Source organism: Rhinoderma darwinii, chromosome 4 (assembly GCF_050947455.1).
Source record: "Rhinoderma darwinii isolate aRhiDar2 chromosome 4, aRhiDar2.hap1, whole genome shotgun sequence".
NCBI classification, from domain to species: Eukaryota; Metazoa; Chordata; class Amphibia; order Anura; family Rhinodermatidae; genus Rhinoderma; species Rhinoderma darwinii.
The window spans coordinates 125565616-125583122 of NC_134690.1; the positions used below are offsets into that span (position 1 = coordinate 125565616).

General features: G+C 36.6%; 2 protein-coding genes across 6 annotated transcripts in view; one reads left to right on the plus strand and one right to left on the minus strand.

Moving 5' to 3' along the window:
- Positions 1 to 6635: 6635 nt before the first annotated feature.
- Positions 6636 to 13786, minus strand: SHOX2 (SHOX homeobox 2). 2 transcript variants are annotated; one of them, XM_075861541.1, is made up of 5 exons: positions 13198 to 13786; positions 10954 to 11162; positions 9242 to 9299; positions 8720 to 8808; positions 6636 to 7642 (listed from the first exon to the last, which is right to left on the minus strand). In XM_075861541.1, the coding sequence occupies exons 1-5, from the start codon at positions 13487 to 13489 to the stop codon at positions 7385 to 7387; spliced, it is 906 nt and encodes a 301-aa protein (XP_075717656.1). In that variant the 5' UTR covers positions 13490 to 13786; the 3' UTR covers positions 6636 to 7384. The 2 variants fall into 2 exon arrangements, with proteins under 2 accessions (XP_075717656.1, XP_075717655.1); XM_075861540.1 differs by having other exon boundaries at positions 6636 to 7678.
- The window catches only part of RSRC1 (arginine and serine rich coiled-coil 1), a 287852-nt gene continuing 283738 nt past the window's right edge, over positions 13394 to 17507 (plus strand). For 2 of the 4 annotated variants that reach the window (XM_075861536.1, XM_075861539.1), the window contains exon 1: positions 16922 to 17010. The gene's annotated coding sequence lies outside the window, so the exon portion shown is untranslated. Of the gene's footprint in view, positions 13415 to 16921; positions 17011 to 17034; positions 17056 to 17507 lie in introns of those variants that run through there. The other 2 variants (XM_075861537.1, XM_075861538.1) reach the window with 2 other exon arrangements.

Consider the following 17507-nt stretch of genomic DNA (forward strand, 5'->3'; position numbering starts at 1 on the left):
GACATTTTATGGAATGTCTATTTTTTGGACAATGCTTTGCTATTAGAAGAATTGCTGCAATGCATGTGATCTGTACAATATCTGTTCCCCATGGGCAATCCACCAAGTAACCTGACTACGGCCCAGGGAAGAACTAATGCTTCTCTGCATTTGTTGGAATTGATGTTAGTAGTCTAGCAGAATACCTAGTCAGACAGATTCTTTCCTCCTGTATTTTAACTTTTTTATTTTTTTAAACTAGCCTGTATCTTAACTCTATAATTTATCCCCAACTATACTCCACTTTTCACTTTTCTAAGTATTGTCCAGATAACATATACTTTATTTGGGTATATTTTCACATCACAAGCTACTTCTAGTGGGCCTTATATATTGAATTGTCTGTGCCATTGACTGATTGATACAATAAGCCTCAAACGCATATAGCGTGCTTAACACTTGACCTGCTAGTTTATACAACTAATAGCTAAGGTTAAAATGTCTATTTATCATGCCAAAGTAATTATATTTGCCGTCTTATATTGCAATATGAAGAGGGTATGTGTGTGTGTGTGTGTGTGTGTGTGTGTGTGTGTGTGTGTGTGTGTGTGTGTGTGTGTGTGTGTACATACAGATATATATATATATATATATATATATATATATATATATACAAAGAGAGAGATGCAAAATCTTTTAGTGGTATCCAATTGGCATGAACCACAGATATAAGCCCTTCATATGTAGAGTAGAGGTGAGCTAAGCCAGTCAGTGGGTTTGACATGGGACATACATGTTTTTAGTCTGTGAATAAGTTAAATGGAACCTGTCACATGGTACATGCTGTCTGATCTGTAAGCTACATGTTATAGAGCAGGAGTAGCTGAGCAGATTGATGTATAACTTTGTGAGAAAAGATTCAGGATAGCCAATATTTTGTTAATATAAATCTGCTCACTATGGGCTTAAGAGTCCAGTGGGTGGTGCTACTCAGTGATTGACAACTGTATGTGTATGCACATTCCCACAGAGAAGGCTGTCAGTCAGTGACTAAGACTGCCCTATGGACTCAAACCAAGAATAAGCGGGAATTTATATTAATAAAATACAGGTTATACTGAATCTTTTCCCACAAACTATATATCAATCTGCTCAGCTCCTCCTGCTCATTAACCTGCTGCCTGCAGATTGAACAGCATGTTCCATTTGACAGGTTTCCTTTAAGGTCGGCAGAGCTGATGCAGGTTCTTAAACAGGTAGCGATTGGAGCTAACATAGTTCACGCAGAAAAATAAAAGTAAGAGACAACAGCAGCAGCAAGTATCTAATATCTCATCACAGGGCTAGTGTCCTGTGTCTAAGGGCACATTCACATGTGGTGGAATTGCAGTGGAATTCTCCAGCGGCCGTTTTTTTACATTTGTTTCTATACATTTTTAGGAAACTTAGTTCAAACGTTGCGGAAAACTCAGCTGCGGACCATAGGCTGCGGTGTGAAATTTTCAGTCCGCAGCATGCGGAATTTCACTGCGTATTTCAGCCTTTGCAATGAAAAAACTGAAATCTCTGGCAAGTCCGCTGTAATATCTGCAACGTCTGAATTACCTGTCCAATATGCAAATGTTGGTGCAGATTAGTTGCGTAAAATCTGCACCAACATTTCCGGTGGAAAAACTCTGCCACGTCTGAACGTGCCCTAAATGTGTGAGAGTGCCCTTGACAAATTCCATGTTAGAAATTCTGTTATCCTGGCCTGAGTGAGATTTGACCAGGAGTGTAGGACTCTAGAGGAGGTAAGAAATTCCATCAGCTGCTGTACAAATGAATAGTAGATCATTACTCCTAATTTATTTTCTTCTATACTTTTAGTGGATCTTATAGAAATTACATGCTGGCTTAGTGTACAAGATGTTTCATTGTCTGTATCGTTCATCATTTGTTGGCATCATAATTGTGAATAGTTGTGTAACACTGTCAAATTAGGTTGACATTATTAGTACTACTATTATTTGGGAATTTTAAAATGACATGTCTTGTACAGAAATTAACTATTTTTTTTGTTGTTTTTTTAAATCCTGTTATTGAATGGTGCATGTGTGGATAAAAAATTGGGCAATTACATACAGCAAATGTATAATAGCATTTCCAATATCCTTGTTGATGTCCACTGCTTGGTGGTCAACAACGCCTCTGTATTCCTCTTTTGTACATGTAACAAACTGTTTAGCTGCTCATGTTGGATTTGGTATTCCTCAATATTTTTTCAGAAATATATCTCACCAAATATATCTCAAGTCCAGTTTTCTTTAGTAACACCCATGAATAGTTTTCATGAGTGAACCCTCAGACCTAATTTACAATTTGCCATTTTAGGGCAGATTGTTTTTACATTTTTAGCCATTAGCAGGAGTGGAGTCTTAGTCCTCCATTACACAAATTTTTTCAACTTTTTTAAACCCTTTTAAAAAACTAGATTAATTTTTTACATGTCTTTTTGGTGGTGTCTTTAAATGGAAAAAAAAATGTAAGTGTTTTATTCCTGGCTTTTTTCAAGTCCTATCAAAAACCTAGGGTGAAAAAACATTGGAAAAAATTGCCATACGCATTATATAGGCTGCATTTTTTTTAAAAAACACCAGTGAACCCAAAAAATGCCAACAAAATGGCACAAACTAAAATGCAGAGTATATAGACTTTTCAATATTTCGCTATAGACTTTAAAGTAATATCTGACAGCATGGTTTATGACCAAAAAATGCCAACAAAAACACCACAAAAAATGCAGCAAAACGCTTTATGGGATTTCAGCCTTAAGGTAGGAGAAGTAGAATTGAAACAAATACACTTGTCTTCTTTTTATTGATCTATTCCCAGATTTGTCCGCAAAAAACAGCAATTGATAAGGCTCTGTTCGAACCACGTTTTTGCATCATAAAAAGTATTGTTTAATTTCAAGATCACGGGAAAAAAGTTTTTTAAAGCAGAATGCAACAGGAAGCCTATTGCCATTGACTTCTATTCAACAACAAATTTGGATTTTGTTCATAAACAGGAAAGAAAAGAGGAACCTGCGTCGTTTTTGTCTCCTGTTGAATTCTGCTTTAATGGTAAATTTACCCACCAAAACAAAACAGTACCTTTCAACCGGATGTAAAAAAAAACGTGGTGTGAACCTGGCCTAATGGCATCAAAATGCAAAGTGTAAACTGTCACTATCCCTGTCAGTGCGAGACTGGGGTACGTTCAGCCCATTAAAGGAAATTATTCTGAGATAAGTCTTTCTTCATTGTTATTGCGACAGAACCTGGACTTAGCAGAAGACCTTCTGTTCCTCTGGTTGGCCGTTCTGACCTTGATGCCTTGATTTTATCTGAGTCAATAATTAATACAACTATTCATTTATTATATATAATAGTTATTAATCCTCTTTCACATCACGTTTGGTAGATCGACTCTTCGATACATTTTTTTTATCAAAAGAAGCATTGGATTTTGGCACAAAGAGAGGAGAAACATTCCCTTACATTTCCCTAGGGAATGTTTCTCCTCTACCTTGTGTTGTGACCTGATACTCCTTTTGACTAGAAAAGATGTACAAAAGGACAGATCTTCTGCGATGTAAAAAGAGCCTTACAGGTAACTGGACCTCCAAGGATTGCTATATACAATTTTGGATTTTAAAGAATGCAATATATCTTACACATCCTTTACTACTGCTTATGTTAATCCAACTGTCCAAAAAACAATATACTGTATACTTATAGGTACTGTCTACTTATAGTTGTCTATTTAAAAGGGGTACCCGACCCCATCGTAGATGGGTAACCAATAAAAATCCAATGACTGCGGTCTGTAAACTTAAGACTGTTATTTTTAGTAAGTGTTCATTGGACTATGATTATGATTTCACGTTTAAGTAGCTCAGTACACAGTGCGATTGAATTAAACTCTATCTACTGATTTGCACAAGAGAATTAGAATTCCACATATGAACAATCCTGTTTTCTTGAGCTAGGGAGAGCATCAGTGCACACATAGGAAGCTTATGTGCTAATAAAATGATTGTCAATGGTTTCAGGCTGTCTCTCCCAGCTCGCTGTGGATCATTCTTTATGTAAGTATTTATGTAAAATGCCTCTAGTAACATGCATGAAACTCTGCCCAGCCGGATTCATCGCAGCACCAGGCATAAATTAATCACTTTAAGCCTCCTAAACAGCTGCCATGTACTGATTTTTAAAGGGGGGGGGGGCGAAGTATTCCAGTGTCATTTTACTTTAAAAAAAATAGACTGTATTAACCCTGAATTGACTAGTTATTGAATGACTTTGTAAGAGATACTATTGAAAGAAAAAATGAAGAATTTTTATTATCTATCCGTTAACTAATAAAGACATGCTTGGGTTCATGTATCTATCCAATTTTGAAAAAAAAAAGATATAAATATGGCGGTCAGGACATTTGCCGTATTTGTAAATTGGTTTCTCCATTTTGTAACCATAATATCAACAGTTATAAAAAGAAAGGGATGCGACTTGTTAGTCGCAATATTGTAATATTTGTATCATCTAAAGAAATAACGTTGTACGTATGGAAGGATAAATGTATTTAAAGAGAGGGAATCTGTCATGTGTTGTAGAACATTTTCATGAACAGGTTGCAGATTTGTTTTAGCGATGACAACACTATTGATACATTATTTAAATAAAGCCATTATTCATTCGATTGTCATCTCTATTGTCCCTTTGTTTCATCATTAGCAGGTGGGTCAGTTTACACTTGTTTTACAATGTTTTATTATATTTCTTTTTTGTGCCTTTGCGTGTGTCCAGTTTCCTCAGCTTTTTAATTTTTATTTTATTTATTTTTTTAGAATGATGTCATTGTTTATTTTTTCGGTAGATATCAAATCGACATTTGTTAGAAATATTAAGATTTCGTTTTTAGTGCGTTTCCACGCTAGCGATTTTTTTGGAGTATGTCTTCTGATTACTGCAAACTTTAGCAGCATAGAAATACATTGGATCCGTCAAATGATTCATGGATAGTTGTTTTTACAAAAGCATACTGAAAAAAAAACCTCTATTGTGAAGGTGTCCTTAGTAAGCCAACTTCAATTTTAATGCACCTTAACAGAAGCTATTGGGATTTCCACCTTAATAATTAGATTATCATCATCATTTATCTAAGTTTAGTGTTCATATTTTAACATTCTCATTATCCATCTGTGAATAGCTGATATTTACTTGCCATATCTTGCTATACAAATTTGTAGCAAACTCTCTGTTTAATGATGATGTTGATAATGATGATAACATAATGTATTACGACTGATGATGAAGATTTCCATTTGAATCATTCAGATGACAAATGTCATCATCGCACATACTGTAATATTATGCTTAAATATAATAATAATAATAATAATTATACTCTGTTTAACATTAAATCAAATCTATGCTCTAACTATAAGGGTATGTTCACACACACTAATTACGGACGTAATTCGGGCGTTTTTCCCCCGAATTACGTCCGAAAAATGCGCCTCGATAGCGTTGACAAACATCTGCCCTTTGAAAGCAATGGGCTGACGTTTGTCTATTCACACGAGGTGTATATTTACGCGCCGCTGTCAAATTATGGCACGTAAATAGACGCCCGCGTCAAAGAAGTGACCTGTCACTTCTTGGGGCGTAATTGGAGCCGTTATTTATTGACTCCAATGAAAAGCAGCGCCAATTACGTCCGTAATGGATGCGGCGTTCAAGCGCCTGCACATGCCGTTACGGCTGAAATTACGGGGATGTTTCCTCCTGAAAACATCCCCGTAATTTCTGCCGTTACGGACGCTGCCGTGTGAACATACCCTAAAACTATTACCAATTGCATAAGACTGCCCAACCATTCAACCAGGATTGAAAAAAAAAAAACTTTTGCATTTTAATTCAGTTTTGACAAGTTTTGTATTTGAAATTATGTAGCCAAAAGTGGTTGACAGAGATGAAATAAACCTGAGTGATTTCTTTTAAAATATATTGTACCAACATCAAATGTTATGCAGCAATACATACAAAGTGTAAAATAACTTAAAAGCACACTGAAAATGGAATATAAATAACTTGTTTTCATGGAGAACAAATAGTTACAAAGCCCACCCATCAGAATTCATTTCTAGGAAAGCTTTTCTCCCCCCCACCCTCCCCCACCCTTCGCTCAAATCTCCAAATTGTGTTTGCTAGCAAACTGTAATTACAATCGCCACTTCCACATTAAATATCTATATGTATTCAAAATAAGGATCACAAAGTACTTGAATAGAATACACCTCTGCTGAAAAGAAAATGCTAACAAGTAACTATCGAGTCACAATGTAACCAAAATAAATTTTGTTCATGTATATTAACATATTTTACATGTAGCCAAAGGCTAGCATGGGATGTGCATTAAATATCATCTTTAATACAGTACACTCCTGGCCAATGTAAAGAGTCAAATTATATCTCCCCTTTGGATCATGGGCTCTAAATAAAAGAAAAAGACTTAGTCCATTAACTTTTTGAATGCCAGATATTTCCCAACAGACATATGTCACCAAAGCACATCTTGGTGTGCATGACTCTAGTACACAAAGGGTTAAATATGTCTTATTTCAGATGGCGATCAGTGTCTTATTTTTCTTCTGCTAAATTGAAAGATGAAGGGTAAGTGAATAGAAACGTCATCAATGAAATGAGAAAAATACATGCAAACCAGGAATTTGTTGCAGAATTAGCTGTACATTTTGCCACTAGAAATAAGCAAATAAATAGTCTTTATTTTTAACTCTAGTCCTTCTTCCAGAAGTGTTGGAGTATCCAGAAGATGATACACAAGGAGGCCCGCCTCACTTGTAGTATTCTTTGTATTAAAGTGAACTTTGCACAAAAGGGTCAGTGTCAAAACTTGGGAACTTCCAATCCTCTTCCTTCTTTATTGCCCTTGATAATAGATTACATCTATTTTTTTTCCACTTTTCTTTTCTTTTAAGTTCCACAGCACAAAATGTGTGTGCGCCCCAGCCCCCAATTTTCACACACATCAGCATAAAAAATTCTAATATATAGATTATTTTAGAAATATAATTAGTGCTTTGTCTCTGTGGTCTTGGTGTCCATTAGTACAAGGTCTTAGTAGCCATTTTGGTCCAGGAAATTTGAAAGTATATTGTAGGTAGTGATACCATATGGAGGACCAAAAGTTTTCTGATGTATAAACATTCAAGACTGCAGCAGCCTCTTCATCAGATGAGTTATGACCATGAAGGTTTCAAAGCAGGGTTTTGGCTGTGATTGAGACCATGTCATAAATAAAAAATTTAGGGAAACGTCTGTAGGACCCCATAATCTGAGGCCCCATGCATTGCTAGTCACAGTCCCAAGGCTGCTGCATGTTTTTTGGCTTTCAGTCTGAGGTCTGCAATACTTGAGTTCTTGCTTGTTGTCTTGGCAGCTGCAGCTGCAGCCACTACTGATGCAGCCGTCGCCGTCTCTGCTGCCAATGTTGCCAACGGGAGACCAAATGGTGGAGCAGGGAACATCATGTATGGGGCGTGCGCTGTCAGATGAGGGTGTAGGTGGTGATGAGCGTGTGCCACAGCACTGTCCAGCTGCAATTGTGCCTGAACCTGGAAGGACAACGATGGCATATTGCAATGACTATCCTACAAAATAGTATTGCAGGCAAGCAAGAGCCACAAGAAGAAAAAAAAATAACAAAGCATTAACAAAACAACAATCTACTAAAACTAAATGCAGCATATTTTTTTAACCCATAGCTGCCATGGGGATAGTGATATTGTCTAAAACAAAAACAAAAAAGAAGCTAATTAAATATATATAGGGGCTTATGTATCAATCAGTCTATGACAGAAAATGGCACATGAACATCAAATTATAGGGCTGTGGAGTTGTGGTCCATTGTTATCAATGTTATTCTAAGCGTTTTCACTGCTTTTATTTGGGAGCCTGGCTAGAAGACATTTTATGCTGATTATTTGCACCAAACATAGTTATACACATTTGTCAAGCTTGACTTCTCCTACAATCTTCCTTCCAGTTCAAAGTGCAACAAATATCTGAAATATCAGCATCCCAACTAAAGCAAATGTGTTGTATAAATGACACTACTAATTCACAACCCCCTTATAAAATGTGTGCTGCTCTTTTTTTAGACTCATATAGATTATGTCTGAAATGAGCTTAAGGGGAAAAAACACATGGATAAAGCAGATTGATTTCTTCTCTATCTCTATAGACTGTTAAATACCCCATACACCTAACATAAGCATTGATTCTGTTGGAGCAGACTATTGGTAGTAATAACTATACTATCTAAAGGATGCCAGTTATAAATGGTGATGGGCAGATTTGAGCAGTGAATACAGATAAAACAGGACATGGCACCCTGGTGTTAACACTTGTGTCTTGACATTGTATTCAGATCTCTGGTTTGCAGTGATGTCATTGTCTGTATAATTGAGCTGCATGTACTCACTTTATTAAATATTAACAAACATGCTTTCAGTGGAACCATTACATAAACACTGAATGAATCTGTCAATCTCCTGCACTGGCTATTTCTGGACAGCGCACAGTCTGTACTACTGCTCTGTATTTTTATGGGCACACCAGCTTTATGATGAGGAGAAATAAAGATCTGACCTAGGACAAGTATCACACAGAGTAGGAGATAATGTACTTGCCTGTTGGAATGGCATCCTCAGTGCTCCCACGTTGACATAAGGTGCTACACGACAAGCTTCAAATTGGCTCCCTGCTCCTATAAGAACTCCTGCGAATATTAAGAAGCAAGATCAGATCTGCAGGACCCCACCTGTATCTGGAGAGGTCTCTATCATAGCACCCCCCCCCCCCTCCTAAGTGCAGACAGATTACATTGATTGAGCTCTGCTGTGCACGGGTCACTGAGCGAAGAAGGGTTACTGATGTCAAATTGTATATAAGGTAATAGATAAATATGTTAGATGGTATGCAATGTATAGCATATATATTTATATATATATATATATATACACACACACCTTATATAAATTGCATATAATTTCTTTATTATGCATTTCATGTAAAAGGTAATGGCGCTAATAGACAAAATACTGCGATGTACTAAATACTTCTTTTTAGATTTGCCGCACTGCATCCTATTAAGCATTTACATCTAATTATCCGACAATTGATATAAAGGGCATTTTCTTTTCTTAATGTACCTTTATGTAGCTGGTTTTCTTGTTTTCTGCATTTTGCTCTTCGATTTTGAAACCAGACCTGAATAAAACGAAATAAATATAAATATAGTTGTAAAATAACGTGACTCTAATGTAGAAGGATGCGACTGGAGTAATGTATAGCAACAATGTCAAGGAATTCCATGCATACATATGTGATCTTATTTTATCCAAAAGCTACAATTAATAAGGCAGCAAGTTAGCGGGTTTCCAGTGCACAGTGCGCAGAATTAACTAGTCACAGCAGCGCTCACTATAAGGAGGACGTAAAGGCTGCTCCTCTGTGTATTACACAATAACACTCGATGCATAATTGTCTCATTATTATGATAATCTCATTGCTTCCCTCAGAGAACGGCCCATATCAAGAGCTAGATGCTGAAATCAGCGCACATGGACACATGCACATTGTATACATGTAATCCTACAAACCACATCGAAGGATACATAGATAGCTGCACAAAGAATATGAAATAGTGAATAGAAGATAGATGATGATAGATAGATAGATAGATAGATAGATAGATAGATAGATAGATAGATAGATAGATAGATAGATAGATAGATAGATAGATAGATAGATAGATAGATAGATAGATAGATAGATAGATAGATAGATAGATAGATAGATAGATAGATATGAAATAGAGTAATATGAAATGGATAGATAGATAGATAGATAGATAGATAGATAGATAGATAGATAGATAGATAGATAGATAGATAGATAGATAGATAGATAGATAGTAATATTTCACAGAAAAATAAGAGATGCATTGGTAGAGATGCCATAACACAGATACATGATCAGTAGAGTAGTAGCTTATTTTAAGAATCGAATCTAATAAAATGTCGCAAATATGATTGTATTATTTGTATAAAAACAGTGTTCTACATGCAGTAATAGTATTTAGATCTTATGCCATGCCCTGGATACGGACTGGTACACGTGCAGGTCCTGCAACCACAGCTACCCACTGTAAACATTACACGGAATCGCGCGACATGTAATACTAGAACTAGAATACTTTCTATGAACCCTCCTGATATTATACAGCTTGTATTTGCCACAACAGAGTACACTTATTAGACAACCCATGTGATATTAATAGCATGAAGCAACTTGTGAACAAGCAGAATAGCGGCAGCTGAAGAGTGATCAGATGTGGGACAGTTCTGCAGCATGAAACAGTTCATACATGGGAGGAAGGTCGTTCTCCTGTGTCTTGGGTTCTGACTATAGTTTACAAAATCTGGTAAATGAGGGGAGATTACTAAAGAAGGAGACATGAAGAAGGGGCATTGTACCTGAAGCTAGCATGGAAAGATCAGGAGGAATATTAGTAAATGCCTGGAACTATCTTCCATCTGATGTAGGTGAGAAATCTGCAGTAAGTGAATGTAGGGTCTAATGTAGATGATATACAATTATCTTGATTTACAAAAGAAAATCGTAGAAACACTATTAAATAGTAATAATCCTAATAATACATGAAAGATAATAATTCTGCCATCACTGTGCTGTGCTGGTCATATAGACACATGTTGGAGATGTGTGTTTGCAGGCTGGATGAAAGAGCAGGCGCTGGGGATTAGAAGGGGGTACAGGAGATGGGGGTGGCACAGTGAAGCTTCCCTCAGATTAAGGACAAGTTGTCTGTCAGTAGTATGTGGATCCAGTTTATAGCAGGTACCTGCACTCTGGCCTCAGACAGTCCCAGCCTCTGGCTCAGCTCTTCCCTCATGAAGGCATCAGGGTAATGGGTCTCATCAAACAGCCGCTCCAGTTCGTTCAGCTGCTCCAGGGTGAAGTTGGTGCGGCTCCTTCTCTGCTTGATCTTGGTCTGTCCCTCTTCCTCCAGAATCTTCATGTCCTCCTTCCGTTCCTTCATGTCTGGGGACACTGCATAGGGTGGGGAACACTGTGATGAGATCCTGACCTTATAAACAGCAGCATAGACCCCCCCCCCTCCCCCCATGCTTATTACAACACACACCTGACGTATACATCCTTCCCACACCTAATGAAGCACTACTCAATACATATATACCGACTCATTACACACAACTGTCCCTGATCATGAGCTGTCACATCGTCAGATTAACATAGGGAACCCAATGACACCAGGGGCTATATAGCCTGTCCAGCATTTACAGAATATGTCCAGATACAGAAGAGACATCATGGATAATCACTTGAAATAGTTTATTCTACTGGTAACCTGCATTATATTCATGCTCTGGAATTGTCCTATTATCTCTATCCACTGGGTAAAGATTCATCAGATTTGTGATTTAGAGAAATTATCTATATAATCTTCAAATATTATTAGTAGAAATAATATGTTGCTTTTTATTATTATTTTTATTAATAATAATAATAATAATGATACTAATAATAATAATAAAAAAATAATAATACAAATAAACAAAAAAATTACAAAAACTATTTCAAATTTACAAATGAATAGCTGTACTGGACAAACCCTGGGCCTGCACCATCATAAGGTAATAGGGACCCAACAGGTCATGTGTATACCAGTGTGAGCAGGGAGTGTGCGGGCACGTGTATACAGCTGGGTACACCGCCGACCCGCTCAGCACCGCGCACATTTGTTTAGGAAATGATTTCCGGGAGTTACTCTATGTGCCAACTAATTCTTCTTATTATCCTGACAAGCAGCTCCAGTGCTGACATCCTGTGCTGGGCATGATAGGCAAATCCCTGCATTGTCCTGAGATTTGATTATACAAATGTATCACGTCATTATATATGTTCTCTTATATGCTCAGTCTGGACAATCTCAGTAGAAATCAGATTGACGTTTACTAATTTATTGTTTTCATTTTTAGAATTTACTACTGCTATTATTGCTACTAATATTACTACTAGCAATACCAAAAATATGGAAAATTATTATTGTCATTATTACACACAAAATTAATATGCTCAAAATACACTGTATATTTCCATGTGAATTTAACACTCCGCTGGTGTCTACATTTTACCTAATTTTTGTATAATAGTTCGTCTGAAAATATTTTATTTTAAAATAGAAATTTAAAATAAAAATTGCATTTATTTATGTAAAATTGTGGCACATTTATCCTATATTATCTATCTTACATCAATTGTATTAACATTTATCTTTAATATTTCATTGTATTGATATTTCTCATAATTTAAACACTGATTTACTGGCATTATAATTATTGATACTAATAATATATTGTACCAGTAGCCTTATAATATGAACTGTTACAAATTGCAAATGTGGTGTAACTTGAGATGTGTAAAGCAAGCAGTCACATAATAATAATAATAATAATAATAATAATAATAATATTATTATTAATAATAATAATAATGATGATGATAATAATGATAATGCTCATCATCTGCAGAAATTATTAGACGTTTAGGGAGATCACATGAGTAGTGTGACCTGTGTATATTTTGCATTGAGAAGGTTTTTGGCACACTGTCACCCAGATTCTCAGCAATTTTAATTATCATTACTATAGTTCCTATTATCATCATTACATATGTCCAGAGCTCAAGGAGAGGTAGGTAGGGAGTATTGTGACACTTGTCATTACTGAGTGCAGTCAGTATACTCTGCACATATGGTGCTGTAAATAATTCATGTACAATCTCTCATGCTCCTATATGCAGCTGTATATTGTGCTGGGACATTTCCTGGGGCCATCATGGAACTTTTACAACTCATATATAATATTCTATCTATCTATCTATCTATCTATCTATCTATCTATCTATCTATCTATCTATCTATCTATCTATCTATCTATCTATCTATCTATCTATCTATCTATCTATCTATCTATCTATCTATCTATCTATCTATCTAACCCCCCAGCACATATACAGTTTTGAAGTCCATGTATGTATGAGATAGTGACAGGAGAATAGTTACCCTCTGTTAGCTTGGGGCTCCCGCTGTCCCGGATCCTGTCTGTGGTCAGTTCCAGCTCCAGCACCGGTGATCTGGCACCACCTCCACCACCTCCACCTCCTCCTCCGCCACCTCCTCCCCCTGCTATTCCCCGGGTCACCGGTACCCCGTCCTCCCGGAGCCCCTCAGCACAGGCCTGCTCCTTGCCCCTGGCCGGGCCGCTCTCGAGCACCTCCCGGTAAGTGATCATCTCCTTCTTTTCCTTTATCTTCTGATCAAACGACTTGGACACAAAGGCAGTGAGTTCTTCCATAGTGTGGATGATAAGGAGCGGGCTGATCTTCCTTCCAGGATCCTCAGTGATAGTGATGATAATGATAAGATATAGGGAGAACCCCCCCAGTCAGTGCTCAGCACTCCACACACATCACACAGGGATGAGCTATTGAAGTCTCACTATTTATACTTTGTAGCGCCTGCCCCTTGTCCTCCCCTTGTAATAAGTAGAAGAGATTCCCCCTGACTCCCCTGCAGCTTCCTAGTGCGGGATCACTGCAGCCCACAGCTCCCTTCACACCACCAGCACTGGTGCCCAGGCTGCTATTGGCCACTAATCCAGACAACGAGCCCTCTTTAATTTACTTACAGCCCCTGCTCTGTGTCCTGAGTGAGGAGAACACAGGGGAGCTGGGTGGGTTGGACTAGCTATGGGAGGGGACACAGGCAGATTGGCACCTCTCTGCCAGGGCAATATATCACATCTTAGAACCCTCTGCTTAATTCACCCCCATTGGGGTCCACTTCACCCCCAGTCTCCATTGCAGAACACCTACAATTTTACCCAAAACATTCTAAAACATTCTCCATGGTCTCCTCCAGCACTACATAGGTTAAATGTAACAAATGGGGGCCAAAGGCCAATGACCCTGGTGGCCAGGGACAGGTCCTGTTGTTGTCACCAGCAGAGCTCATACTCACCACAAGATTTCATTTGTCACCAATTAAATATTAAAGAACTGCTATCATCAGACTGACGGTTGGATTGAATACATTGTATCATCATATTTGCATAAATAAATAGTATTTCATATAAGGGTCAATCCATTTGTTCCAGATCCCAATGAATATCCAATCACTTCGCTCTAAATTATGCGTCTTATTATGATGATTATTGTTGTTGTTGTTGATGTTATTATTAGGATTTATTTTGTAGCTGACGTTAAGAAGTAAACTACAATTCTATACAATGTGTGCGAGTCCTGATGAAACGAATTCCTATTAGGAGGGTGATAGTAGAGGAGCTGTGTTGTTGAAGTCACTGCTGATATTAATGTAGCAATACATGACATTATTAATACACTCTATTAGTAGGAGGATGTGTGAGGCTTCATCTCCAATATGAAGCATAACGAATATATGAGCTCTATACAGTCATGTGGACATAAGGACCCATCCGCTCATTACACATCTATTATTAATTGTCTATCCATGAATTGATTCTTCCCCTTCTGACCCTTTCATATATAACAAACCACAGAAGAGTATTTATGAGTAGTGACACCAGAACTACTGTACTACTTGAGACCAGACTTTAGCCCAATACTGGTATTCTAGTCATTTACTATCATATATTGGAAACCTGATGATCCACTATATTCTTCATATTAACTGCTTCAAAAACACTATCAAATCATATAATGTGTCTTTATATTAAATATGAATAATTGAATAATATGGTTACAATATGTTTTTATGTATTTACATATTAAATATAAAAAAAATGTACTAAATATATAAGTGTGTATGTATATATGTATATATATATATATATATATATATATATAAAATTATTATTTTTATGAATACATAAATACAGTATCCACACACAAACGCACACATAACATATATCTATGCCTATGCATTTATATATTACATTATTACACATACACACAAAACTAAATAATATATATATATATATATATATATATATATATATATATATATATATATATATATATATATATATATATATATATATATATATATATATATATATATATATATATGTTCCCCAATAACTAGGACAGACTAGGGTGTGAGAGCCGAATTAGTCCGAACAAAGCCGAGTAGATCCGATCGTGTGGCTGTCCTGGTGGGGGGTAATGATAGAGACATCACTCGCCTCCCCTCTTCTCGTCAACTACTGTGACGGGACACAAGCATGTCCGCAGAGACCACAAAGAAAAGTCACCAACTTATTATCATCAATCATACATAAAACACATGTAACTGGGAGCAACAATCTCCTCTTCGCTTTAGTAGACTTACATTTCACATTTCATTCAATATCACATAATGAGGAATCCTATAAGAATAATAATCGACATATTATATAACGATGAATGAATATATATATATATATATATATATATATATATATATATATATATATATATATATAATGTAAATATGATGATACATCTTATAAATATAATAGTAATCGAAGTGCCATATAATAATGAATTATATAAATATATAATTAATGATAATGACCATATCATAGAATAATGAATAATATATAATGGTCGAATAATGATTAATAATATAGACCAGTGTGTCACTTATAATGATCTTTATTATACTCACTGTTCCTTGTGTTATAGGGATTAGTCTACAAGACCTCAGTTTATTATTGATTTTAGGTATTGATTGAGTTCTGGCGATGATCTTTGGTTTCACATCTAAATTGTAACCGAGGTGCATTTTACTGCTGTCATATAATGTGATCCTGGTGATGAGGAGGAGGTGTCCTACTTTACTATATATTATTCTCCTTTCTATTTGTATGCCGTAGATTACACTAATAAAGGTGAATTAGCCCGTAATTATAATGTAGAAAATGTATATGGCAGCAAGTACTTATTACACACACAGTATAATAATTTCATGAATAGAAATATTATTTATTAATAGTTTTCCAAGAATCAAGATCAATCACAGTTGAGCACACATTTTTTGTCACGATATAATAAAAATGTATAAATATACAGAAATACATTGCAAGGGTGAAGGGTATGGGATGAGCCGGCTCCCTGGAGATAGAATATCTGATTGTTTTTTTTTGGAATGAATGAAACTGAGGATTAATCTTTACAGGCACCAAGTACCATTCACCACCTGAAACACATCCATGCAGATGTGTATATGTGTGTGTATATATACATACACACAGTGTATGAAGGAGCAGATCATCAGAAGAGGATAGGACAACCTATGTGTATCTCTCCCTCATAGGAGTTTATAGAAAAAAATAAAAACAAGTATATATATATATGTATATATATATATATATATATATATATATATATATATATATATATATATATATATATATATATATTTACTACAGTATGCATAATTTTATATAGTATACAGTATCCACAACAGATACATTGTAACCATTACCTGTTTAAATACACTGTCAGGTGATTAGTACAGAACATGTTTATGTCATCCAATGACACACACATTGTAAATAAACATTGAAACATTGTAAAGCAAAGTGCAATAATAAATACATAAGAACGCTAAAGCTTACACTGTAGATTGCACTTGTTATTATAACTATACAGTATAACGCTATTATATTACTGGTACAGAGCTGCAGTGATCTACTATGCGCCCTGTCCTTGGTTCACTGTGCGAACGCCGACCATCGATTGTTCAGCTTTCGTTTGCTCTCCCCTGCTTGATTTAGCTCGATTGCTAAGGTCTGGCTATATGTGTACGGCGTGGGACAGGCAATAACAAGAGCACCGATTGCCACCGTTTCCGGTAAGTGAGTCCGGTGCTCCCTGTTTTACCGTATATTCTTTGCAGGTAATGTAAGGAGGATGCTGCTGCAGTGAGTGTGTCACAGAAGCTGCGGTTACTACCTGGCGTCGTAGCTGGGCCTGTGCTGTGCAGTTACAGTGTGTATTGGTGGGCATTGTATAAGTTATGATGGACAGGGTCAGTTTATAGCTGATCATTTTCTCAGACCTTTGTATTGATGAGGGCACTACAGAGATAATGCCCATGGCATGTGTTGTGATGGGTAGGGACTTCTTATGTATTGAGGGGCTTCTTGCTGATTTTTAGTGCTTGTGTTTCCATTTATAGGGTTCATGTGCGTGTGTATATAGACAGGTGTATTCTCTGAGCAATCCGCCAATCAGAGGGGACGGTGTGCGCTGTATTCCGCAACACACCTCATAAATGTGGGGAAATTCAGCCCACGCTACTGCATAATGCCAGGCGTTCACTGTGGTGGAGAGCACCCCCCACTATGT

What these genes read in the sequence shown, in the direction of transcription:
- SHOX2 (XM_075861540.1), bottom strand. Translation starts at nt 13,489, where the DNA reads ATGGAAGAACTCACTGCCTTTGTGTCCAAGTCGTTTGATCAGAAGATA. An exon ending in AGAAAACCAGCTACATAAAG is followed by an intron (nt 8,809 to 9,241) that starts GTACATTAAGAA and finishes TAATATTCGCAG; the next exon opens with GAGTTCTTATAGGAGCAGGG. An exon ending in TGAGGATGCCATTCCAACAG is followed by an intron (nt 7,679 to 8,719) that starts GCAAGTACATTA and finishes ACTATTTTGTAG; the next exon opens with GATAGTCATTGCAATATGCC.